Source organism: Oncorhynchus masou, chromosome 27 (genome assembly GCF_036934945.1).
Source record: "Oncorhynchus masou masou isolate Uvic2021 chromosome 27, UVic_Omas_1.1, whole genome shotgun sequence".
NCBI classification, from domain to species: Eukaryota; Metazoa; Chordata; class Actinopteri; order Salmoniformes; family Salmonidae; genus Oncorhynchus; species Oncorhynchus masou.
This window is the reverse complement of record NC_088238.1, coordinates 36,765,953-36,792,242: the sequence shown is the minus strand read 5'-3', so window position 1 is coordinate 36,792,242 and position 26,290 is coordinate 36,765,953. Positions and strand designations below refer to the sequence as shown.

General features: G+C 43.8%; 1 protein-coding gene across 3 annotated transcripts in view; it reads left to right on the top strand.

The window, feature by feature from the left end:
• LOC135516080 (1-phosphatidylinositol 4,5-bisphosphate phosphodiesterase beta-3-like) overlaps positions 1 to 26,290 on the top strand; it is a 113,674-nt gene that overhangs the window by 72,606 nt on the left and 14,778 nt on the right. For 2 of the 3 annotated variants that reach the window (XM_064940094.1, XM_064940096.1), the window contains exons 4-30: positions 91 to 240; positions 1,152 to 1,231; positions 1,332 to 1,385; positions 1,876 to 1,948; positions 3,998 to 4,098; positions 4,229 to 4,395; positions 4,548 to 4,694; positions 5,191 to 5,348; positions 6,765 to 6,847; positions 6,989 to 7,073; positions 7,947 to 8,103; positions 13,486 to 13,587; positions 13,732 to 13,805; positions 13,914 to 14,010; positions 14,260 to 14,469; positions 14,642 to 14,796; positions 14,915 to 15,076; positions 15,875 to 15,974; positions 16,078 to 16,182; positions 16,676 to 16,770; positions 17,377 to 17,512; positions 18,260 to 18,295; positions 18,415 to 18,524; positions 18,749 to 18,858; positions 19,074 to 19,233; positions 19,368 to 19,444; positions 22,034 to 22,123. In XM_064940094.1, the coding sequence (XP_064796166.1) occupies positions 91 to 240; positions 1,152 to 1,231; positions 1,332 to 1,385; positions 1,876 to 1,948; positions 3,998 to 4,098; positions 4,229 to 4,395; positions 4,548 to 4,694; positions 5,191 to 5,348; positions 6,765 to 6,847; positions 6,989 to 7,073; positions 7,947 to 8,103; positions 13,486 to 13,587; positions 13,732 to 13,805; positions 13,914 to 14,010; positions 14,260 to 14,469; positions 14,642 to 14,796; positions 14,915 to 15,076; positions 15,875 to 15,974; positions 16,078 to 16,182; positions 16,676 to 16,770; positions 17,377 to 17,512; positions 18,260 to 18,295; positions 18,415 to 18,524; positions 18,749 to 18,858; positions 19,074 to 19,233; positions 19,368 to 19,444; positions 22,034 to 22,123 (3,074 nt within the window). The remainder of the gene's footprint in view (positions 1 to 90; positions 241 to 1,151; positions 1,232 to 1,331; positions 1,386 to 1,875; positions 1,949 to 3,997; positions 4,099 to 4,228; positions 4,396 to 4,547; positions 4,695 to 5,190; positions 5,349 to 6,764; positions 6,848 to 6,988; positions 7,074 to 7,946; positions 8,104 to 13,485; positions 13,588 to 13,731; positions 13,806 to 13,913; positions 14,011 to 14,259; positions 14,470 to 14,641; positions 14,797 to 14,914; positions 15,077 to 15,874; positions 15,975 to 16,077; positions 16,183 to 16,675; positions 16,771 to 17,376; positions 17,513 to 18,259; positions 18,296 to 18,414; positions 18,525 to 18,748; positions 18,859 to 19,073; positions 19,234 to 19,367; positions 19,445 to 22,033; positions 22,124 to 26,290) is intronic. The other variant, XM_064940095.1, reaches the window with a different exon arrangement.

Genomic DNA, 26,290 nt, shown 5'->3' with positions numbered 1-26,290 from the left:
AGTAACAAAAGTGCTGCGGTTAACATGTTTATAATGTGTTGTAACATGTTTTTAGTGTGTAGTTATAGTGTTGTGTATTGTCTCTGGTAGGACCCACGTGTCAGAGAGGTTTTGGGGTTCGGTAAACCAGGCGAGGGGGGTGTTGCCATGGAAGGGAAGCTGGTAACGGTTGTCCACGGCAATGACCTGGTCAACGTATCCTTCCTCAACTTCCAGGCCATGCAGGAAGACACTGCCAAGGTTACCATGGAAATAGCTTTCTCTCTCCTCCCCTCTCATCCATCACTACTCTCATCCCTCTATCACTATCTTCTCTCATCCCTCTCTCTCCTATCATCCCTCTATCACTCCTTCTTCGTTCCCTCTGCCCCTTTCCTCCCTCTTCCCTCCTTCCTTGTATTACCATGGAAAGACCTCTCGTCTCATCCCTCTCACTCTGTTCTCTCCTCTCCTCTCATCTCCTCTTACCCCTTTATCACTTTAATTTATCCTCTCCTCTCACCTATCGCTACCTCTGTCCCCTTCACTCTCTCTCCCTTCCTTCCTTGACTTACAATGAAAACACCTCTACTCAACTCTCAAATCCCTCTCACTTGCCTCTCTTTATTGTTACCTTTGTCTCTTCATTCCATCTTTCCTCCTTCCTTGACTTGTAAATAAACAAATATAATCTCCATCTAACACTCTCTTCTTTCTGCTTACGTTTTTTTCTGTTTCTCTCTCTCTCTCCTCTCCACCTCTAACACTGAGCTGCTCACCTGTTCCTGTTGTTTGTTCCCTCCTCCTTTCTCTCTTTTATGTTTGCATTCATCTCTCTCTTCCCTCCCTCCTTCCTTCCCCCTCCACTCTCTCTGTTATCCCCTTCTGTGTGTCCCCCAAATGACACCCTATTCCCTACAAAGTGCACTACTTTTCACCAGAGCCCTATTGGCCTTAGTCAAAAGCAGTGCACTATATAGTGAATAGGGTGCCATTTGGGACATGACCTGTGTCTCTCAGTCCCTGCACTGATTGTGTTCTTTGTGATATTGAGTCTGTGGTTTGTGTTTATGTAACTGTGGGTAGTATTACAGTTATGATTTTAAGTGCTGATCGTGTGTGTGTATCACTGTTCTTGATAATAATAGTTCGCTGTGTGTGTGTATATTCAGGTGTGGACAGAGGAGCTGTTTAAACTGGCCACAAACATTCTGTCTCAGAATGCATCTCGCAACACTTTCCTCCTCAAAGCGTAAGTTGTGTGTGTGTGTGGTGTGCATCAAACTCATACTGCAATAGCATGTTTTTTGATGCTCTCTCTCTCTCTCTCTCTCTCTCTCTGTCTCTCTCAGGTACACCAAGTTAAAGTTGCAGGTGAATCAGGATGGAAAGATTCCAGTGAAGAAGTGAGACACACACATACACACTTCTGCCATTCCTGGCGTAGTTCTCAGACATGACTTTCCACTTCTCTTTTCTCAGTTTCACTTTCTCCCTCTGTTGTTCACTACCTACTCTCTCTCTTTCTCTCCTTCTCGCTCGCTATCCCTCTCAACTAATTTTAATGAAACTGAAATCCAGCCATGTAACATTTTGTTTACAAACTAAATGCAAAGTGCTTATGTGAACTTAATTATTACATCCAATTTAGTAAGATGGATTCTAACAATAACACATGCTCTCCCCCTCCATCTCTCTCCATTTCAATTCAGTTTAAATGCTTTATTGGCGTGACATTTTTTTTTGTGTTGCCAAATCAGCAATGCTGAACAATTCTCTCGCTCTCTCTCCCCTCCCCTCCTCGTCTTCCTCCCTCTGTCTCCCTGCCTCATTCTGTCTCCCTCTCTCCCTCCCTACCCCTCTCCATCTTTCCCTTCCTCCCTCTTTCTCGCTCAGTATTCTTAAGATGTTTTCTGATAAGAAGCGAGTGGAGACAGCGCTGGAGCAGTGTGGTTTGGTCACCAACAGGGTAATCTATCAATCACTCAATCAATTAATTAACTATCAATCACCTCTCTGTCATAGTTATGAGTAAAATTATTATTGATCCACAATCCTTCATTTATTCATGTGGTTGGAATAGTGCGGTCTGATCAGGGCAATCATTATCTTGATCTATAACCAATAACCTCATCTCTAACCTGTCTGGCACAGTTATCAGTTATCAGATTCATCCACAATCCTCCATTTTACAGTAAATACGGTGTAGGATGAAGTTGCCCCTAGAGCTGATCAGCATATGTGAACTGCTGAAAGCATTGCAAAGTCAGGTTCAAAGGTTAAAGTTCAAACCCATTTCCTCCGTAATATTGTGGTGTCTCTTAAGGCGTCCGCATGCTTCCCATCTGAAATAGTTCAGAACAGTTTGTGCATATACTGTATTATTACAACATTTTGTGATGATTTGGTTTTCGGCAAGGGTTTTATCGGCTATTCGTGTACACAAATTCAAGTCTTTGCACCTTTGTCTGTCATTGGTCAACAGTAGGGATTCTTCAATGAAGAGTTTGTTGTCATTCAACGACAGATGACTCGTTTTCATGCACATTTTTTCACTTGATAAATACTGCGTAGTTGGGTGTAAAATTGCATGCGGGAGGCTTTAGTCGAAGACCATTTCTCCCTATGAATACACACACACACACACACACACACACACACACACACACACACACACACACACACACACACACACACACACACACACACACACACACACACACACACACACACACACACAACAGTGCCTTGGCAACATACTGTGCTGCCCTGGTAACTGTTGTATGTAGCTGGTCATACCAGGCCTGTGTGTGTTATTATTGTCCCATTCTGCCCCCTGCTGATTCAATAACAGAAGGGCTGGTAAACTGACTGTCAAAGCTTTTACACATCTATTAAACTAAAGCCAACCCAACCATCTACGGACAGTTGTTGAGAGAATCTTGATTAAGTGTAGCCGTAGCTACACCAGTTGTAGCCGTAGCTACACCAGTTGGTGTTGCGGGGAAAAGTACCCAACAGATCAATAGTTATCAAAAAGAAAGCGGGACCAAGGCACTCTTCACATAATTAATTAAAAATGCCTTTATTAGTATGGCATGTTCAATAGAAGGCAATGCAGCGTTTCAGGCTACATGGCTTTCGTCAGGGAGTACGGGAAAAAAATAATACAATATCCCCTCTTGAACAGCTTTTCCAATTAGCCCCAATTGGAAGAGGGAGTTGTGACAAAATTGATTAGACAAACCTAGTAAACAATACTATACACATTAAAATGTGAAATACTGTAGCTAGGTTATCATAAAAATACAACTCCAAGCTAGAAGTATCAGAACACTTAGAACGGTAGTTCTAACCATGGCAATCCTGCCCCCCTACAAGCTAGGGGTATTGATCATATTCTGGCCTCTATTAGAAAAGGGGACCGTCTTAAACAGTTAAACCAAAGGGAAAGTTTTTGGATTTACAAACTACAGGCCACAAAATACCCTGGTTGAAATGAAGATATGGATTTCTCACCCTTCCTGTAGGGTTGTGATAGGTCCATTTGCTGTCATCTAGTGGACATTTTGCTCAATTGCCCTCAGCTATGTTTAGACTGTTGTTGTTCATGTTTTGCTGTGTTCTAGTGTACTATGGAATATATTGATTTCTTATTCTTGTCATTTTTAAGATTAGAACTACCTTTCTAAGTGTTCTGATACTTCTAGCTTGGAGTTGTATTTTTTTGATAATCTAGCTCCTTTCTTTTTGATGACCAATTTTACCAGCACCTTCTATCTACCAACATGTACTATTGTGTACCTTAGTTGCGCATCCCTTCCTCCTAGATCAATTGTTAGATTGATAAATGTGTAGAAGCCTTTCAACGGACACTTTTTTTTACCTTTATTTAACTAGGCAAGTCAGTTAAGAACAAATTCTTATTTTCAATGATGGCCTAGGAACAGTGGGTTAACTGCCTCTTTCTCCCTGCCTCCCTCTCTCCACCTCCCTTCATCCCTCGCAACCTCTGTAGGTGGAGGGTATTAAGCCAGATGATTTTACATGGGAAATGTTCCAGAGCTTTCTACACAGTCTCTGTCTACGACCAGAGATAGAACGCATCTTTGTCGAGCTGTGAGTCACTCACACACGAATGCATGAACATGCGCACATACACACACAAACAAACAAGCGCACACATACATCAAAATAGCATGTTATGATGCCAGATTCAAATCTCAACACTATTTTCTCTTGACCCCAGTGGTTCTAGGGGAAAGCCGTTCCTCTCATTGGATCAGCTGACAGACTTTATAAACCGTCGTCAGAGAGACTCTCGTCTCAACGAGGTCCTCTATCCTCCTCTGAAGAGAGAGCAGATCAGACAACTGATGGAGAAATATGAGAGCAACGCTAGCCAGCTGGAGAGAGGTAATGGGGCCAGAGAGAGACTGTGTTTGTGGTTGTTGTGTGTGTGTATATGTGTTTGCACAGACACCTGTATGTGTTTATTTTTGATCACTCACTCACTTCCCTTCCCACTTTCACTCTCTCCTTCCCTTTCTCTCTCTCCCTCTCTCCAGACCAGATCAGTCTGATGGGGTTCAGTAAATATCTTGGAGGAGAGGAGAATACCATCGTCCCACCAGAGAGACTAGACATCATAGATGATATGAACCAGCCCCTGTCCCACTACTTTATCAACTCTTCACACAACACATACCTCACAGGTAGGTACACACACAGACACACACCCGGACACACACACAAATGCACACGCTCAAATGCATGCAAACACGTCACAAGTTCACACACACTGAGATATGCACACAGACAAGCCTCACAGCTAAACACACACGGGTAGCCTAGCGGTTAAGTAACTGAAAGGTCGCTGGTTTGAATCCCTGAGCCGGCAAGATGGAAAAATCAACCGTTCTGCCCTTGAGGAAGGCAGTTAATCCACAAGCACAACTGCTCCCCAGGCGCCAATGACATGGACGTTGATTCAGATAGCCCTCCGCAACTCTCTGATTCAGAGGGGTTAAATGTGGAAGACACATTTCAGTTGAACGCATTCAGTGCAACTGACTAGGTATCCTCTCACCCACCCACACACGCATACACACCGCACATGGATACACATGCCACACACACACACAATGATACACTTGCTACTCGCACACTCATCTCACTCATTCTTACCTTAACCCCCCTCCCACCACACAGTTGGTCAGTTGACAGGTCTGTCATCGGTAGAGATGTATCGCCAGGTGTTGCTGACCGGCTGTCGCTGTATAGAGCTGGACTGTTGGAAAGGACGGCCCCAGGATGAAGAACCTTACATCACGCACGGCTTTACCATGACCACTGAGATACCCTTCAAGGTGTGTGTGTGTGTGGTGGGGGGGTTCAGTATGTGTGTTTACTTCTTCACTGAACAAAAATATAAACGCAACATGTGAAGTGCGTTTATAAGCTGTAAAGTGTTTGTAAAGTGTTTCGTAAGCTGAAATTAAAGATCCCTGAAATTTTCCATATGCACAAAAAAGGTTATTTCTCTCAAATTTTGTGCACAAATTTGTTTACATCCCTCTTAGTGAGCATTTCTGCTTTGCCAAGATAATCCACCAATCTGGCAGGTGTGGCATATCAATAATCTGATTTAACAGCATGATCATTACACAAATGCATCTTCTGCTGGGGACAATAAAAGGCCACTCTAAAATGTGCAGTTTTTGTCACACAACACAATGCCACAGATGTCTCAAGTTTTGAAGAAGCTTGCAATTGACATGCTGACTGCAGGAATGTCCAACGGAGCTGTTGCCAGAGAATTGGATGTTCATTTCTCTACCATAAGCTGCCTCTAGAGAATTTGGCAGTTCGTCCAACCGGCCTCACAACTGCAGACCACGTGTATGGTGTTGTGTGGGCAAGTGGTTTGCTGATGTCAATTTTGTGAACAGAGTGTCAGATGATGGCGGTGGGGTTATGGTATAGGCAGGCATAAGCTACAGACAACGTACACAATTGCATTTTATCAATGAATATTTGAATGCACAGAGATACCGTATGCGAGATCCTGAGGCCCAATCTTCTGCCGCCATCACCTCATGTTTCAGGATGATATGGCACGGCCCCACGTTGCAAGGATTTATACACAAGTCCTGGAAGCTGAAAATGTCTCAGTTCTTCCATGGCCTGGAAACTCAACAGACATGTCACCTATTGAGCATGTTTGCGATCCTCTGGACCGACCTGTACGACAGTGTGTTTCAGTTCCCTCCGGGGTAGGCCGTCATTGTAAATAAGAATTTGTTCTTAACTGACTTGCCTAGTTAAATAAAGTTTACATATCCAGCAACTTCACACAGCCATTGAAGAGGAGTGGGACAGCATTCCACAGGCCACAATCATCAGCCTGATCAACTCTATGCGAAGGAAATGTGTAGCGCATCACGAAGCAAATGGTTACACGCCCCTACCTTTTTTTTTTTTTTAAGGTATCTGTGACCAACAGATGCAGAACTGTGTTCCCAGTCATGTGAAATCCATAGATTAGGGCCTAATTAATTTATTTCAATTGACTGGTTTCCTTATATGAACTGTAATTCAGTAAAATCTTTGAAAGTGTTTTATATTTCTGTTCAGTATGCATCACACAAGGCTTCACCATGTCCACGGAGATACCCTTTAAGGTTCTTAACCACATATTATTGGATGTGTCTGAAATGGAATTCTATTTTTGACCTCTCCCTCTCTCACACTCTCTCTGTCTCTTCTCTGTCTCTCTCCTATAGGAGGTGATTGAAGCAATAGCAGAAAGTGCGTTTAAGACCTCTCCCTATCCCGTAATCCTCTCCTTTGAAAACCATGTTGACTCGTGAGTGATCATTCTGGATAGTGATAAGGAGAATGGCTCATTGAAAGAAAAACTAAAAATCTAAAAAGTATCTCTCTCTTATTCCATTCATTTTTTTCTCTTTCTATTTCTCTCGTCCCCCTCGTACCATCCCTCTCTCAGGGCGAAGCAGCAGGCCAAGATGGCGGAATATTGTAGGACTATTTTTGGCGACGCCCTCCTCATCGACCCTCTAGAGAAATACCCGGTAGGCCTGGCTAAGGGTTAGAGGTCAAGGGTTAGGGTTAGGGGTTAGATGTCAGGGTTGGGGTGATTCTTAAGGGCGGGACACACCATAACAGACCTTGTGCAGTAGAGCACCTGCTGGGTGGAATGAAACAGAAAATGACAGCAGATGTTCTATCATCAGAGGTGATAGGACTGCCACCTGCTGCACATGACCAACATTCATTATGGTGTAAATAAAAGAGTACCCAAATGCGCTTCAGCCCAGCTTAAACACAAAAGGGGAATCAGGTGCTCGACTGAGGTACTTGAAAAAAAAAAATTCCTTACCCCAGAATACTTAAAAGAATAAAGAAAGAAGAAGAAAAAATAGCACTCTGCACTCATGGAACTGCTACGTTTATTCACGGGACTTACAAAAAGGCTTATGTTTCGGCATAATGGGACAATAAGAGCCTCTACGTAATAAACATAATTATGTGAGGCTCTGATGAAGTTTCCTGGGGTAAGGAATGTTTTTTTCTTCATTATGCTGTGTCTAATCCTTTAGGACAGTTTCAAATGATACTAATGATAAAAATATTCCCACCCAAAGTAGAAAGACGTGATTGTATACAAATATAAGCAAGGTTTGAAATTATATCTTTTTTTGTCAAATATTATATATTATTTTTGTGGGTAATTTGCAGTCAACTAATTATTTGGAATTATTCTTCAAAAAATAAGAAAAGAAAAAAAGAAAAACATTCTTATGTTCTGGGCCCCACGACCAGCCACTCAAGATAAAATTGGCCCGCGGCTGAATCTAGTTGATGATCCCTGCTTTAGGAGCTGGTTCTAGATAAGCCGTTAAACTTTTTTACTAATGTATTATATTATCTCTCCATTTCTATAGCTGATCCCTGTTCAGCCCTTACCCTCGCCCCAGGAGCTGCTGGGTAAGATTCTGATAAAGAACAAGAAGAAGCACCACCACAGAGCGTCCAGCGGGGGCAACATGAGGAGGAGGACCGGAGAAATAGACGCTCTGGAGCAGGCTTCACCTGTTAACGGTATATACATTATAGTATTCAGACCCTTTGACTTTTTCAAAATTTTGTTACGTTACAGCCTTATTCTAAAATGTATTACATAATTTTTCTTTCTCATCAAAATACCCCATAATGACAAGGCAAAAACAGGTTTTTAGACATATTTGCAAATGTATATAAAAAAATAATGGAAATACCACATTTACACAAGTATTCAGACCCTTTACATTGTTGAAGCACGTTCGACAGCGATTACAGCCTCAAGTCTTCTTGAGTATGAAGCTACACGTTTGGCACACCTGTATTTGGGGAGTTTCTCCCATTTTTCTCTGCAGATCCACTCAAGCTCTTTCAGGTTGGATGGGGAGCGTCGCTGCACAGCTATTATCAGGTATCTCCAGAGATGTTCGACCGGGTTCAAGTCCGGCTGGGTCACTCTGGCTGGGCCACTCAAGGACATTCGGAGACTTGTCCAGAAGCCACTCTTGCGTTATCTTGGCTGTGTGCTTAGGGTTGTTGTCCCGTTGAAAGGGGAAACTTCAGGTTTTCATCAAGGATCTCTCTGTACTTTGCTCTGTTCATCTTTCCCTCGATCCTGACTAGTCTCCCAGTCCCTGCTTCTGACAAACATCCCCACAGCATGATGCTGCCACCGCCATGCTTACCCGTAGGGATGGTGCCAGGTTTCCTCCAGAAGTGACGCTTGGCAATCAGTCCAAAGAGTTCAATCTTGTTTCTCATGTTCTGAGAGACTTTAGGTGCCTTTTGGTAGACTCCAAGCGAGCTGTCATGTACCTTTTACTGAGGAGTGGCTTCCGTCTGGCCACTCTACCATAAAGGCCTGATTGGTGGTGTTGAGATGGTTGTCATTCTGGAAAGTTCTCCACATAGGAACTCTAGAGCTCTGTCAGAGTGACCATCAGGTTCTTGATCACCTCCCTTACCAAGGCCCTTCTCCCCCGATTGCTCAGTTTGGCCAGGCGGCCAGCTCTAGGACAAGTCTTGGTGGTTCCAAACTTCTTCCATTTAAGAATGATGGAGGACACTGTGTTCTTGTGGACCTTCAATACTGCAGAAATGTTTTGGTACCCTTCCCCAGATCTGTGTCTCGACACAATCCAGTCTATGAGCTTTACAGACATGTCCTTTGGCCTCATGGCTTGGTTTATGCTCTGACATGCACTGTCAACCTTATATAGACAGGTGTGTGCCTTTCCAAATCATGTCCAATCAATTGAATTTACCACAGGTGGACTACAATCAAGTTGTTGAAACATGTCAAGCATGATCAATGGAAACAGAATGCACCTGACCTCAATTTTGAGTCTCAAAGCAAAGGCTCTGCATAAATAAGGTATTAATGTTGTTGTTTTTTCTCACACAATACCCACACACATTCACATACACATAACACAAATGCATACCGACACCACACACACGCACGCACGCACGCACACACACACACACACACACACACACACACACACACACACACACACACACACACACACACACACACACACACACACTACATTGTAGAATAATAGTGATGACATCAAAACTATGGAATAACACATATGGAATCATGTAGTAACCAAAAAAGTGTTAAACAAATCAAAATATATTTTAGATTTAGATTCCTCAAAGTAGCCACCCATTGCTTTGATGACAGCTTTGGACACTCTTGACATTCTCTCAGCCAGCTTCACCTGGAATGCTTTTCCAACATATGCTGAGCACTTGTTGGCTGCTTTTCCTTCACTCTGCACTTCAGCTCATTCCAATCCTTCTCAATTGGCTTGAGATTGGGTGGTTGTGGAGGTCAGGTCATCTGATGCTGCACTCCATCACTCTCCATATTGGTCAAATACAGTGGGGAGAACAAGTATTAGATACACTGCCGATTTTGCAGGTTTTCCTACTTACAAAGCATGTAGAGGTCTGTAATTTTTAGCATAGGTACACTTCAACTGTGAGAGACGGAAATTTTAAAAAAATCCAGAAAATCACATTGTATGATTTTTAAGTAATTCATTTGCATTTTGTTGCATGACATAAGTATTTGATCACCTACCAACCAGTAAGAATTCCGGCTCTCACAGACCTGTTAGTTTTTCTTTAAGAAGCCCGCCTGTCCTCCACTCATCACCTGTATTAACTGCACCTGTTTGAACTCGTTACCTGTATAAAAGACACCTGTCCACACACACAATCAAACAGACTCCAACCTCTCCACAATGGCCAAGATCAGAGAGCTGTGTAAGGACATCAGGGATAAAATTGTAGACCTGCACAAGGCTGGGATGGGCTACAGGACAATAGGCAAGCAGCTTGGTGAGAAGGCAACAACTGTTGGCGCAATTATTAGAAAATGGAAGAAGTTCAAGATGACGGTCAATCACCCTCGGTCTGGGGCTCCATGCAAGATCTCACCTTGTGGGGCATCAATGATCATAAGGAAGGTGAGGGATCAGCCCAGAACTACACGGCAGGACCTGGTCAATGACCTGAAGAGAGCTGGAGACCACAGTCTCAAAGAAAACCATTAGTAACACACTACGCCGTCATGGATTAAAATCCTGCAGCGCACGCAAGGTCCCCCTGCTCAAGCCAGCGCATGTCCAGGCCCGTCTGAAGTTGGCCAATGAGCATATGGATGATCCAGAGGAGGAATGGGAGAAGGTCATGTGGTCTGATGAGACAAAAATAGAGCTTTTTGGTCTAAACTCCACTCGCCGTGTTTGGAGGAAGAAGAAGGATGAGTACAACCCCAAGAACACCATCCCAACTGTGAAGCATGGAGGTGGAAACATCATTCTTTGGGGATGCTTTTCTGCAAAGGGAACAGGACGACTGCACCATATTGAGGGGGGGATGGATGGGGCCATGTATCGCGAGATCTTGGCCAACAGCCTCCTTCCCTCAGTAAGAGCATTGAGGATGGGTTGTGGCAATGACCCGAAACACACAGTCAGGGCAACTAAGGAGTGGCTCTGTAAGAAGCATAGTGGTTAGAGCGTTGGAGTAGTAACTGGAAGGTTGCAAGTTCAAATCCCCAAGCTGACAAGGTACAAATCTGTCGTTCTGCCCCTGAACAGGCAGTTAACCCACTTCCTAGGCCGTCATTGAAAATAAGAATTTGTTCTTAACTGACTTGCCTAGTTAAATAAAGTTAAAAAAAAAAAAATGCATCTCAAGGTCCTGGAGTGGCCTAGCCAGTCTTCAGACCTGAACCCAATAGAAAATCATTGGAGAGAGCTGAAAGTCCGTCTTGCCCAGCGACAGCCCCGAAACCTTAAGGATCTGTATGGAGGAGTCGGCCAAAATCCCTGCTGCAGTGTGTGCAAACCTGGTCAAGAACTACATGAAATGTATGATCTCTGTAATTGCAAACAAAGGTTTTTGTACCAAATATTAAGATCTGCTTTTCTGATGTATCAAATACTTACAGTGGGGCAAAAAAGTATTTAGTCAGCCACCAATTGTGCAAGTTCTCCCACTTACAAGATGAGAGGCCTGTAATTTTCATCATAGGTACACTTCAACTATGACAGACAAAATGAGACAAAAAAATCCTGCGGACAACTTTTTCAACCACTGAAAAAAAAGGTTGAAGACATCCACTACTCATTCACTCAGCCTATTGAGTCCACTAGTGTCACTCACACAGAACTACCTTATGCCTTGACCTCTTTCTCCCCACTATCTCCAGATGAAATCCTGTGACTAGTGAGGTATGGCCGCCCGACAACCTGCCTGCTCGGCCCCATCCCTGCCTGCCTCCTCCAGACCATCTCTGGAGACCTTCTCCCATTCCACCTCCTTCATCAACTCAGTGGTCAGGGATGAGTCTGACTTCAAAATGGCCCGAGTCGCTCCCCTTCTCAAGAAACCAACACTCATCTGACGTCAAAAACTATAGACCTATATCCCTTCTCTGATTAACTTTTTCGTTATCTCTCTCAGAATGATCTTCTTGACCCTAACCAGAGACTGCTCATCTCATGAAGGCTCTCCGCACTGCCAAAGCTGACTCTCTCTCTTCTGTTCTTATCTTCCTAGATCTATCCGCTCCCTTCAACACCATGAATCATCAGATCCTCTCCTCCATCCTCTTAGGGCTGTTCGTGTCAGGCTCTGCACACTTTTGGATTGCATCCCACCTGGCAGGCCACTCCTACCAGGTGACGTGGAGAGGATCTGTGTCTGCACCACGTACTCTCACTACTGGTGTCCCCCAGGGCTTAGTTCTAGGCCCCTCTCCTCTTCTCTCTATACACCAAGTCACTCAGCTCCGTCATATCCTCACATGGTCTCTCCTATCATTGCTATGCGGATGGCACTCAACTAATTTTCTACTTCCCCGCTTCTGACACCCAGGTGGTGACATGGATCTCTGCGTGCCTGGCAGATATCTCAACTTGGATGTCAGCCCACCACCTCAAGCTCAACCTCGACAAGCGTTGCTCTTTCTCCCAGGAAAGGCCAGTTGACAACTTCACAGTGTCGCTCTCCTGGAGTGCAAAGAACCTTGGCGTGTCCCTGGACACCACCCTGTCATTCTCTGTAAACATCAAAGCAGTGACTTGCTCCTGCAGGTTCATACTCTACAACATCCGTGAAGTACAATTCTACCTCACACAGGAAGCGGTGCGGGTCCTAATCCAGGCGCATGTCCTCTCCCATCTAGAGTACTGCTACTCGGTCCTGTGTGGCTCAGTCGGTAGAGCATGGCGCTTGCAACGCCAAGCGTCGTGGGTTCGATTCCCGCTGGGGCCACCCATATGTAAAAGTAGTGGCCCCAGCCGACTTGTAAGTCGCTTTGGACAAAAGCGTCTGCTAAATGGGATATATTATATTATATTATATTATTATTATACTCGCGGTTGGCTGGACACCCCTCTTGTGTGATCAAACCCCTGCAACCTATTCAGAACGCTGCAGCACCGCCTGGTTTTCAACCTTCCCAAGTTCCCCGTTCCTCTACACGGGAGGGCAGTGCACCCGCTCAGCCCAGTCCAAGCTCTTCCCTGTCCTGGAACCAGCTTCCCCCTGAAGCTAGGACAGAGTCCCTGTCCTTTTGCTGAAAACAGTATCTTAAATAATCCGCCTCACCGCACTTGTACTTGATTCCCCCCCCCTCTAGCTCAGACTATAATGATAGCTACTTTATTGAGGAAAAAATGTACTTTCTTTGCCTGTGATATGTGGTTGTCCCACGTAGCTATCTTAAGATGAATGCACTAAATGTCTGCTAAAGTGTGTGTGTGTGTGTGTGTGTGTGTGTGTGTGTGTGTGTGTGTGTGTGTGTGTGTGTGTGTGTGTGTGTGTGTGTGTGTGTGTGTGTGTGTGTGTGTGTGTGTGTGTGTGTGTGTGTGTGTGTGTGTGTGTGTGTATATATAGACTTCCCATTCAGTGACAGCGAGGGGGGCCAGCTGCTGTCCAATGGGGAAGAGAAGCTGGCAGAGAGTCTGGTCAAGGACGGAGATCCTCGGAAGTCAATTGGTCAGTTCACATCTTGAATGAAGAACATGCTGGGGAGGGGGGATGGAGAGAGGAAGGGGAGAGAAGGATGGATGGATGGATTGATAAATGGGTGGCTGGATAGATGGAGGATATTGGTAACAGTTGTTTGTGTATGTTTTCTAGGAGGGGAGGGAGAGAGTGATGAGGAGGAGGAAGATGAACCTGTGGCTGAACTGAAGAAACCAAACTCTGATGAGGTGAAACCTCTATTTATTGATTGACTTTCATTGATCCCTGAAGACTTCTATTGATATGGGTCAGCCCAGTGATAAAATGAACACATAACAATTCTCTCTCTGTCTCAGGGTACTGCCAGTAGTGAGGTAAATGCGACAGAGGAGATGTCTACTCTTGTCAACTACATAGAACCTGTCAAGTTCAAGAGCTTTGAGGTTGCAAACAGTGAGTGTGTGCGTCTGATGATAGCAAGCAAGGTGTGTGTGTGTGTATGTATGTGTGTGTCAATGATGTGCATCATTGGTGTGCGTGTGTATGTGTGAGCGGATAGGTGTCATTACGCCTCATCACTCCACTCATGTAGTGCATAAGGCTAGCTAAATTACTAATTCATAGTTCATTATTAGCCAAGAGACACACACTGACATATTGATTGATTTGAACTGATTTGTATATATTTTCTCTCTCTCACAGAGAGGAATAAGTATTTTGAGATGTCATCATTTGTGGAGACCAAGGGTATGGACACACTGAAGAGTGCACCCATCGAGTTTGTTGAGTACAATAAGAAGCAGCTGAGTCGTATCTATCCTAAAGGGACGAGAGTTGATAGTTCAAACTACATGCCCCAACTCTTCTGGAACGTAGGCTGTCAGATGGTGGCGCTAAACTTCCAGACACTCGGTATGTCGATCTTTCATCCTTATACCTGAACTCTTCTTATCTTCGCATACCTTTCTTTATTATTTTCTCATCTCGCTCTCATCCCTCTCTCTTTCCCTCTGTTATGTCTTCTGTCCCCCTGCTTCACTTATTTCCATGACTGACAATCTCCCTCTCTCCCCCTCTCTCTCAGACCTGCCCATGCAGTTGAACATGGGTGTGTTTGAGTATAATGGACACAGTGGTTACCTGCTCAAACCAGAATTCATGAGAAGGACAGACAAACACTTTGACCCCTTCACTGAAAACATAGTGGACGGCATCGTAGCCAACACTGTCAAGATCAGGGTAAGTGGGTATGTGTGCCTCGGGGCGGGTGAGGGTGGGGCGGTGGGGTTACGTGTGTGTGTGTGTATGTACGTATATGTCTGTAACTATCTCCTTCTCTCCATCCCTCCGTCTCCAGGTGATCTCGGGCCAGTTCCTGACCGATAAGAAAGTGGGTGTGTACGTGGAAGTGGACATATTTGGACTTCCTGCTGACACAAAGAGGAAGTACCGTACCAGAACTTCCAATGGTAACAGCCTGGACCCAGTCTGGGACGATGAGACTTTTGTCTTCAACAAGGTAACGTTATTACAGGCTGAAGAGACACACACACCATATCGATACACACACTCACACAGTGTGAAAAACATTAGGAACACCTGCTCTTTCCATGACACAGACTGAGCAGGTGAATCCAACCTATGTACTGTATATATTACCTCTGTCAGTCACTCCAACTACCTCATACCCCAGTACACTGACTCAGTACCAGTACTCCTTGTAAATAGGCCTCGTTATTTTATTGTGATACTATTTTCTTTTTAACCTTTTGTTAATTTTCTTACTTTTTAACTGTATTGTTGGAAAAGGGCTTGAAAGTAAGCATTTCACGGTAAAGTCTACACCTGTTTTTGGCGCATGTGAAAAATAACATTTGATTTAAATTGAGATATGGATTGGGTATGTGTGCCATTCAGGGGGTGAATGGGTAAGACAAAGGTTTAAGTTGCTTTGAACGGGGTATGGTAGTAGGTGCCAGGCACACCGGCTTGAGTGTGTCAAGAACTGCAACGCCGCTGGGTTTTTCACGCTCAAAAGTTTCCCAGTTGTATCAAGAATGGTCCACCACCCTAAGGACATCCAGCTAACTTGACACAACTGTGGGAAGCATTGGATTCAACATTGGCCAGCATCCCTGTGGAATGCTTTCAACACCTTGTAGAGTCCATGCCCTGACGAATTGAGTCTGTCCTGAGGGCAAAAGGGGGTGCAACTCAATATTAGGAATGTGTTCCTAATGTTTCATACACTCAATGTATAACAATATACACACATAACGATGCAAACATACACAAGGTAACAGCATTCTGTGTGTAGGTGGTCCTGCCCACTCTGGCCTCTCTGAGGATAGCTGTGTTTGAGGAGAACGGGAAGTTCCTCGGACATCGGATCTGCCCTGTGTCAACCATCCGACCGGGTCAGTACTGTGTTTGTCTGCCTGGCTGCGTGCGTGCGGATCTTTTTGATCTTGTATCGTACAGTCTGTTCTTTCAATGCTGTCATCTTGTGTGTGTGTGTAGGTTACCACTACATCAGTCTGAAGAATGAGATGAACCAGCCTCTGTTGCTTCCCTCTCTATTGGTCTACACCGAGGCTCAAGACTACATTCCTAATGAACACCAGGGTAAGAAACTACACTATCCATAACCTCCTAGGACTACACTACCCTTAACCCCCTAGGACTATATTACCCATAACCCCCAATGACTACACTGCACATGACCCCTTAGGACTATATTACCCATAACCTCTAGGGATGTCAGAAGGTGAATTCACCAATTTGTAAGTCGCTCTGGATAAGAGCGTCTGCTAAATGACTTAAATGTAATGTAAATGACTACAGAACTGAGTTATCTGAAATTGCGACCAAGAAAACCTGTTCATTTCCACTTCGTTATCTTCCATGTCGTAATAACAAATCAGAAACTGGGGTATCATCCGTCTATCCTGAATTTACAGACATGCTGAACTCTGACATCGCCTACTAAGAAAATTACTTTGATGATAGCATTTTCTGTAGTTAAATTCCAAGAGCAACAAACATTACTAAGTGTGTGTATGTGTACTAGGTCTAGGCACATTGCTCACTTTTGTGTTGTGTTGTGTGTTTATGTTAGAGTATGCTGAGGCCTTGACCAACCCCATCAAACATGTGAGTCTTTTGGACCAGAGAGAGAGACAGCTAGCTGCTCTGATGGAGGACAACGGCGAGGTGAGGAGACCACACATACACACACGCATGTTATATTCTTCTATCCTCATGGTGACCTAAAAGGATTTTACCTAACCCCTAACCGTAAACCTTACCATAACCCTAAACCTAACTCCTAAATCTATCCACCAACCCCTTACCCTAATTTTAACCCTAACCTTAATTGTAACCCTAAACCTAACCCCTTACCTTTAAATAACCTCCCACGAGGGACAATTTTCCTTGTGTTACTATCCTTGTAGGGACTTTGGAGGGTTTTACATCCTCACAAGGATGGAAGAACCCACCTACACACACACACACACACACACACACACACACACACACACACACACACACACATCACATGATATACTGAGGCGTGGTGAAAACCAATAGGGTTTTATCTGCATCGAATTCTTAAAAATAGAACCAAAGTTTAATTTCCTTGCGGAGCCATGCTGCTTACTACGCCCAGGGTTCATTGAAATGAGTGGGATGCCTCGCAATCTGCTAAAGTTACACATCCAATGTAGCAGGCCTTTAAGACTGATGTCAAAATTGTGAATGAAAGATTTACACAAGTTACAAGTTAAGAATCATCAACCTTCTCTCTACTGTGTGTAGTGTGTATTGGAGCAGCCGAAGGAGGGAGAGAGGGATTGGAAGGGCGACGCCCCCCTGGGGAAGATCCCCTCCCCCCTCCACCCCGTCCCCGCCCCCATTGATGACATCAGCGACCTCATCAGCTCACCTGGACCAGGTAGACCACACTGTAACACACACACACACCTATCATTGTTTGGTGTATTATAGAGGAGGCTGGTGAGTGGAGCTATTGGAGGATGGAAAGGTATCAAACACATGACTTGCAAAAGCGGAGGACACCAATCCATTTATTCCATTCCAGACATTATACTAAGCCCATCCTCCGATATCTCCGCCCACCAGCCACCCCTGGTGTGTTTTGTATTATATATTAGGCCTTATGGAGTTATAGGGATTGGTGATGGTGTGAGTATTGTGAGTGTTGTATTGTTAGTATTGTATATATTTTTTTAACTAGGCAAGTCAGTTAAGAATAAATTATTCTTTACAATTACGGCCCACCCCAGCCAAACCCTAACCCGAACGACGCTGGGCCAATTGTGGGCCGCCCTATGGGATTCCCAATCACGGCCGGTTGTCATACAGCCCAAGATTGAACCAGTTTTCTGTAGTGGCGCCTCTAGCACTGAGATGCAGTGCCTTAGATGGCTGCGCCACTCGGGAGCACGTATTTGTTGTTAGTTATTGTGTGTAGGCTTAACCAGATGCTCTATTCAAAAACCTGGGAGAGCTATTGGTCGCGTTCCAGGCTGACTACATTGCAGATGCAGATCTCAGCATGTCTGCAATGTAGTCAGCCTGGAGCACAACCATTATGTGAGTATCATTGCTGAGTTCTGAAGTGAAAACATCACATCTACATTTCAACCTGTCCTGTCCTGTTCCTGTCTCCATGTGTCAGGCCAGAAAGAGGATCTTATTGCTACAGTCCTGGCAAGTAAGTCATCTCCTATCCACCCATCCACATTACATTACACCACAGAACTCATTATCACCCTCATGTGGTGGGAGGCCAAACCAGTTAGATAATTTCTCCCTTTCTCTCTCGCTCTCAAGATCTCCAGGCTCAGTCTACAGAAGAGTTGAAACAGCAGAAGTCGTATCTGAAGCTGTTGAAGAAACAATGTAAAGAACTCAAGGAGCTCCGCAAGAAACACCTCAAGAAGGTTAGACTGACACACACACACAGCTTGTCTGTCTTTCTGCAAAATTTGAAATACTAACTTGTAAAGATGTTGTCAATAAACCACAGTGATATTTTTTATAGACAGCTTAAATCCATTACGAATACTGCTGTTTGTGTTTGCATCAGCACACTGTCTATTTGACATGTGTTGTGTGTGTGTCTGTGCACGGTTGTGCGTGTATACGTGCGTGTGTGTATTAAAAGGTGTGGGCCTTGAGTAAAGAGCAGAGGAGTCGCTGTAACCAGCTCCGCTCTGACACACAGAGACGACGCAGTCAGATGGAGAAACATCTCAAAAGCAGCATGAAGAAAAAGTAAGAGAGCGAGGGAGGGATGGATGGGGGGGGGGGTGATGAAGAGTTGGTAGGGGTTGATGAAAAGGAGAGAGATTCCAAATCAACCACTTGCCCCTTACACAGGAAAGGGGGGAGACACAGTGGGGAATATTTGTGCATATTAATGTGTTTGTATGTATATAATAATATATTTGTAAAAAATATATATATATATTTGTTTGTGTGTGTGTCAGTGAGCCAGCAGAGCCGGTGCAGAGGCAGTTGACAGCATTGGAGATGGAGTTACAGAAACAGACGGTGCAGCTGAGAGAGTGGCAGATGCAAGAGCTCCTAAAACTACGGCAACAACAACACACACTGGAGAGAGAGAAGAAACACACACACCTACGAGAGGTATGCACGCACGCACCCAAGCACATGCACATGCACACACCTACGAGAGGTACACGCACACACACACCTACGAGAAGTACACACACACACACGAATCACATACAGATTCTCACCCCTCCTGCTGTGTGTTCCAGGCATTTCAGAAAATAAAGGAGACATCCCAGGAATGTCAGACGGCTCAACTCAAAAAACTTAAGGAGATCTGTGAGAGGTAAGATACTGTTTCATGCTTTATAACGACAGTTTTACACCTTACACCTGTCACCTAATTAAGTACCATAAATTATTATGTGAGAAGTAAGATACTGTTTAACGCTTTATAACTATTGTATGACTCCCAATATATACTGAACAAAAATATGAACGCAACATATTTTGTTGGTCCTATGTTTCATGAGCTGAAATAAAAGATCCCAGAAATGTTCCATATGCACAAAAAGCTTATTTCGCTCAATTTTTGTGTACAAATTTGTTTACATCTCTGTTAGTGAGCATTTCTCATTTGCCAAGATAATCCATCCACCTGACCGGTGTGGCATATCAAGAAGCTGATTAAACAACACGGTCATTACACAGGTGCACCTTGTGCTGGGGACAATTGAAGGCCACTCTAAAATGTGCAGTTTTGTCACACAACACAATTCCACAGATGTCTCAAAAATACTAACAACAGGAATGTCCACCAGAGCTGTTGCCAGAGAATTTAATGTTAATTTCTCTACCATAAGCCCCCTCCAACATTGTTTTAGAGAATTAGGCAGTATGTCCAGCCTGCCTCACAACCGCAGACTACGTGTAACCACACCAGCCCAGGACCTCCATATCTGGCTTCGTCACCTGGGGGACAGCTGATAAAACTCTGGATTTCCACACCCGAAGAATTTCTGCACAAACTGTTAGAAACCGTCTCAGGGAAGGTCATCTGCGTGCTCATCATCCTCACCAGGGTCTTGACCTGACTGCAGTTCGGCGTCATAACCGACTTCAGTGGGAAAATGCTCACCTTCAATGGCCACTGGCATGCTGGAGAAGTGTGCTCTTTATGGATTAATCCCGGTTTCAACTGTACCGGGCAGATGGCACAATTGCATTTTATCAATGGCAATTTGAATGCACAGAGATGCCGTGACGAGATCCTGAAGCCCATTGTCATGCATTTCATCCGCCACCATCACCTCATGTTTCAACATGATAATGCATTGCCCAATGTCACAAGGATCTGTACACAATTCCTGGAAGCTGAAAATGTCTCAGTTCTTCCATGGCCTGCTTACTCACTAGACATATGTCACCCATTGAGCATGTTTGGGATGCTCTAGATCGACGTGTACAAGAGTGTGCTCCAGTTCCCACCAATATCCAACAATTTCACACTGCCATTGAAGAGGAGTGGGACAACATTCCACAGGCCACAATCAATAGCCTGATCAAAACTATGTGAATATGATGTGTCGCGCTGCATGAGGCAAACGGTGGTCACACCAGATAATGATTGGTTTTCTGATCCACGCCCCTACCTTTTTTTAGGTTATCTGTGACCAACAGATGCATATCTGCATTCCCAGTCACGTGAAATCCATACTTTAGGGCCTAATGAATTTATTTCAATTGACTGATTTCCTTATATGAACTGTAACTCAGTAAAATCTTTGAAATTGTTGCATGTTGCATTTATATTTTTGTTCAGTGTAGATGGATTTATATAAAAACACCTTTATAAGTAGAGTTAAGTTCTTATGTGAGCGGCAGTGTTGGGGGTAAAGTGTAACAAAAGTAAAACGTTACGTAATCAGCTTACTTTTATGAGTAGCGGACTAAAGTAACACGTCACTTTTTCAAATTGGGTAATATTTTTACAGTTACTTTCAGAACCATATCTCTACTGGGTGTGTGTTTCCATGATCCAATCTCAACTTTCCTCATTTAGTTCTCAAGCCAGCGGAGAAAGGCTGTTTGGAGAAATGTCATTAAAGATGCTGTCCATAGAGATGTAGAGGGCTCTAATCTTTGACATTGATCACTTCTGTGATATGAAAGCCCATAGAGGGCTTTCCTGTCTAGCTGCAAGTGTGCCCTATATACATCTCTATGGGTCCATCGTATGTGCGGTCTATTACCAGAACTTGCAGCTCGAGAGAAAGATTTTGAACAAAAAGCTCTGTACAGATGTTTGGCTTGCAGTATATATGGCTAATTAAGCAGCCCATATGATAGTGAAGTATTTGTAGACTAGCACAGGAAAGAACGCCACTGATGAAAAGAGAAAATCCAAACCAGAGTTAGTAAGTAGCCTATATTTAGTCGAGCGCGTGGCTTGCTGTGCTCCATCCGAAACTGTCGGATGGAGATTTTTTTTCATGAAAATAAGTCTAAGTAATATAACTAGTAACACAAGTCATTCCTTTCCACACAAAGTACTTTTGTAAAGTAACGCATTACTTTTGTTCTTTGTATTGATTTAAATGCAATGTATTACTTTTTCAAGTAACTAATCCCAACACTGGTAAGAGGTAAGATCATGTTTTATGATCATTTATAATAATAATTGATTGGATTCATATAGCGCTTTCCCAGATGTTCAAAGCACTGTAAATACTAAGGGGAACTCACTTCGTCCACCACCATCGTGAAACTCATCACTTAGGTGGTGCACTGTAACCATTTGTGCCAGAACGCTCACCATGCATCAGCTATTATAGCAACTGTATTACTCCGAATGCAGATGGATTCATATCAAAACACCATTACCAGAAAGCTAAGTTACAAGTTATTGTTTATTTGTTTTTGTTATTGTTTACAGAGAGAAGAAGGAGCTTCAAAAGATTCTAGACAGGAAGAGACAGCACAGCATTATCGAGGCCAAGAGCAGAGACAGAGACAAGGCTGAGTCGTATGTCACTCTGTGTGTGTGCGTGCGTGCGTGCGTGTGCATGTTACTGTTGCACGCTATACCGGAACTTCTGAACTTTTTCGATACTAGAACATGAAAAATGTCTCGGTAGAAGAATTGTTTTTACTTTTGGTACTTCTGTCAAATGTGTCTCACGTCATATACGGATTGAGAGGATTGAATCTGTCTAGTCACCCCTTAGCACTCACATCTATAGCCATGAAATTATTTGAAAGGCTGTTCATGGCTCACATCCATGCCATCATCTCAGAAACACTGGCCCCACTCCAATTCGCATTCCGCTCCCACAGATCCAACACCATCATCAAGTTTGCTAAAGACACAAAGGTGGACTGATCAACGACGATGATAAGGCAGTCTAAAGGGAGGAGGTCAGAGACATCGCAGTGTGGTGCCAGGACAACAATCTCCCCCTCAATGTTAGCAAGACAAAGGAGCTGATTGTGGACTACAGGACACGGAAGGGCGAGCACGCCATCCACATCAATGGGGCTGTAGTGGAGCGGGCCGAGATCTTCAAGTTCCTCGGTGAGCACATCACTCACTAAGGACTTAACATGGTCCACACACACCCGCACAGTTGCGAAGGGGGCACGACAGCACCTCTTCCTCCTTACTAGTCTGAAAAGATTTCATGGGCCTCTCAGATCCTCAAAAAGTTATACAGCTGCAACATTGAGAGCATCTTGACTGGTTGCATCACTGCTTGGTACGGCAGCTGCAAGGCACCCGACCATAAGGCGCTGCAGAGGGTGGTGAGAATGGCCCGGTACATCACTGGGGCCGAGCTCCCTGCCTTCCAGGACCTCTATACAAGGCAGTGTCAGAAGAAGGGCCAAAAAATTGTCAGACTCCAGCCACCCAAGCCATAGACTGTTCTCTCTACTACCGCATGGCAAGCGGTACCAGTGAATCAAGTGTGGAACCAACAGGACCCTGAACAGCTTCTACCCCCAAGCCATAAGACTGCTAAACAAGATTGCTAAATAGCTAATTTAATGTCTAACCAGACTACCTACATGGACCATTTTTTGCACTAACTTTCCTGCACTGAGTCTATGCACACACGTTGGACTCACACATACGCACATACATCACACATACGCTGGACTCACACTCACACATACTTACACTGACACCCCAACATACACACACACAAACCCACATACACACACTACATATGCCCCCCCACACACATAACATGCGCACACATGCAAACTGACGCCACACACACATACATACTGACGCCACATACAGTGGGGCAAAAAAGTATTTAGTCAGCCACCAATTGTGCAAGTTCTCCCACTTAAAAAGATGAGAGGCCTGTAATTTTCATCATAGGTACACTTCAACTAGGACAGACAAAATGAGATAAAGAAATCCAGAAAATTACATTGTAGGATTTTTTATGAATTTTCTAACATAAACATCATGGGAATACTTTGCTTACAGAGCAGTTATGACAGCCATCCCACCGAAACAACTAAGCAAAAGGTGTTACAAAGCGGTACAGTGCAAGGGAGGTTTAGTTCCGAAACAACATAAAAAACTATTTTACACATGACATTTGCATTGTAACATTGTGCTAGCATCTTAATTTGATTTTTTTGGGGGGGGGACAATGACATGAACATATATTCAGCATGACATTCATGTGAGAATTATAACATGATTACAACCCAAAAGTAATGTGAAATGCACTCATAACTTAGCTATGAAAGCAATATATTTAGACTAACTTCGTTACTTCGTGTTTGTCTGGGCTTGCTAGCAGTAGCCACCCTGGGAGTTGCAATGCACTCTGGGAATCGTAGCATGCTATGTAAAATCCATAGGATTTCTATAGTGTGTAGACTATTGCAATACAGAAACTTCAGAAATGAAATGATTTCTATGGTGTGTAGACTATTGCAATATAGAAGCTTCAGAAATGAGCTTCAAAGTGTTTTTTTAATGTCGTTTGGAACTCAACTATTGATTTAATATATTAAATGATTTAGGTACAATGAATAATGAATCATAGGTCTAATGAATGTAATGTGACCTGATATTATGGCCATAGATGAGCAAATTAACCCAGATATGTATCAAATTACATTTTAAAACAGTTAATGTAATGTAATTGTAAATTTATCTCAGCTATGGTTTTTCATTAGGAAAATGTAATAAATTATCATGGTATTTAATATGGTGGTATATTTTGGAAAGAAATTGAATATAGAATAAAAGATATTATATTTGTTATTTTACCAGTTATCAACATATTGTTCAATGTAAAAACAATACACTACATGACCAAAAGTATGTGGACACCTGCTCATTGAACATCTCATTCCAAAACCATGGGCATTAATACAGAGCTGGTCCCCCCTTTGCTGCTATGACAGCCTCCACTCTACTGGGAAGGTTCTCCACAAGATGTTGGAACATTGCTGCGGGGACTTGCTTCCATTCAGCCACAAGAGTATTAGTGAGGTTGGGTACTGATGTTGGGAGATTAGGCCTGGCTCGCAGTTGACATTCCAATTCATCCCAAAGGTGTTCGATGGGGTTGAGGTCAGTTCTTCCACACCGATCTCAGCAAACCATTTCTGTATGGACCTCGCTGTGTGCACGGGGGTATTGTCATGCTGAAACAGGAAAGGGCCTTACCCAAACTTTTGCCACAAAGTTGGAAGCACAGAATAGTCTAAAATGCCGTTGTATGCCATAGCGTTAAGATTTCCCTTCACTGGAACGAAGGGGCCTAGCCCGAACCATGAAAAACAACCCCAGACCATTATTCATCCTCCACCAAACTTTACATTTGGCAATATGCATTGGGGCATGAAGCTTTCTCCTGGCGTTTGCCAAACCCAGAATCATCCGTCGTACTGCCAGATGGTGAAGCATGATTCATCCAGAGAATGTGTTTCCACTGCTCCAGAGTCCAATGGCGGCGAGCTTTACACCACTCCTGCCGACGCTTGGCATTACACATGGTGATCTTAGGCTTGTGTGCGGCTGCTCGGCCATAGAAACCCATTTCATGAAGCTCCCGATAAACAGTTATTGTGCTGATGTTGCTTCCAGAGGCTGATTGGAACTCCGTAGTGAGTGACGAAACCGAGAACAGATGATGTTTACACGCTATGTGCTTCAGCACTCGGTGGTCCTGTTCTGTGAGCTTCGTGGCTGAGCCTCGATGGAGATTGCATGGCTGTGTGCTCGGTTTTATACACCTGTCAATAACGGGTGTGGCTAAAATAGCCGAATCCACTAATTTGAAGGGGTGTCCACATACTTTTCTATATACAGTGCACTCGGAAAGTATTCAGACCCTTTGACTCTTTCCTCATTTTGTGACGTTACAACCTTATTCTGAAATGGATTAAATTGTTTTTTTTTCACCCTCATCAATCTACACTCAATACCCCATAATGACAAAGCAAAAACAAGTTTTTAGAAATGTTTGCAATGTATTACAAATAAAAACCTGAAATATCACATTTACAGTATTCAGACCCTTTACAGCCTCGAGTCTTCTTGGGTATGACACTACAAGCTTGGCACACCTGTATTTGTTGTTTTTCTCCCATTCTTCTATGCTGATCCTCTCAAGCTCAGGTTGGATGGGGAGCGTCGCTGCACAGCTATTTTCAGGTCTCTCCAGAGATGTTCAATCGGGTTCAAGTCCGGGCTCTGGCTGGGTCACTCAAGAACATTGAGAGACTTCTCCCGAAGCCACACCTGCATTGTCTTGGCTGTGTGCTTAGTGTCATTGTCCTGTTGGAAGGTGAATCTTTAGCCCCAGTCTGAGGTCCTGAGCGCTCTGGAGCAGGTTTTTATCAAGGATCTCACTGTACTCTGCTCCGTTCATCTTTCCCTTGATCCTGACTAGTCTCCCAGTCCCTGCCGCTGAATAACATCCTGACAGCATGCTAAGCTATAAGAAGTTTGTTGATCAATATCTATACTTTGGATTTGTATTTATAATTTCAGTTTTCCTTGATGTTATCACTGTTACAAACAATACACTGTTTAACACAATATGGATGGTGCTAGGTTTCCTCCAGATGTGACGCTTGTCATTCAGGCCAAAGAGTTAAATCTTGGTTTCATCAGACCAAAGTCTTTAGGTGCCTTTTGGCAAACTCCAAGCGGGCT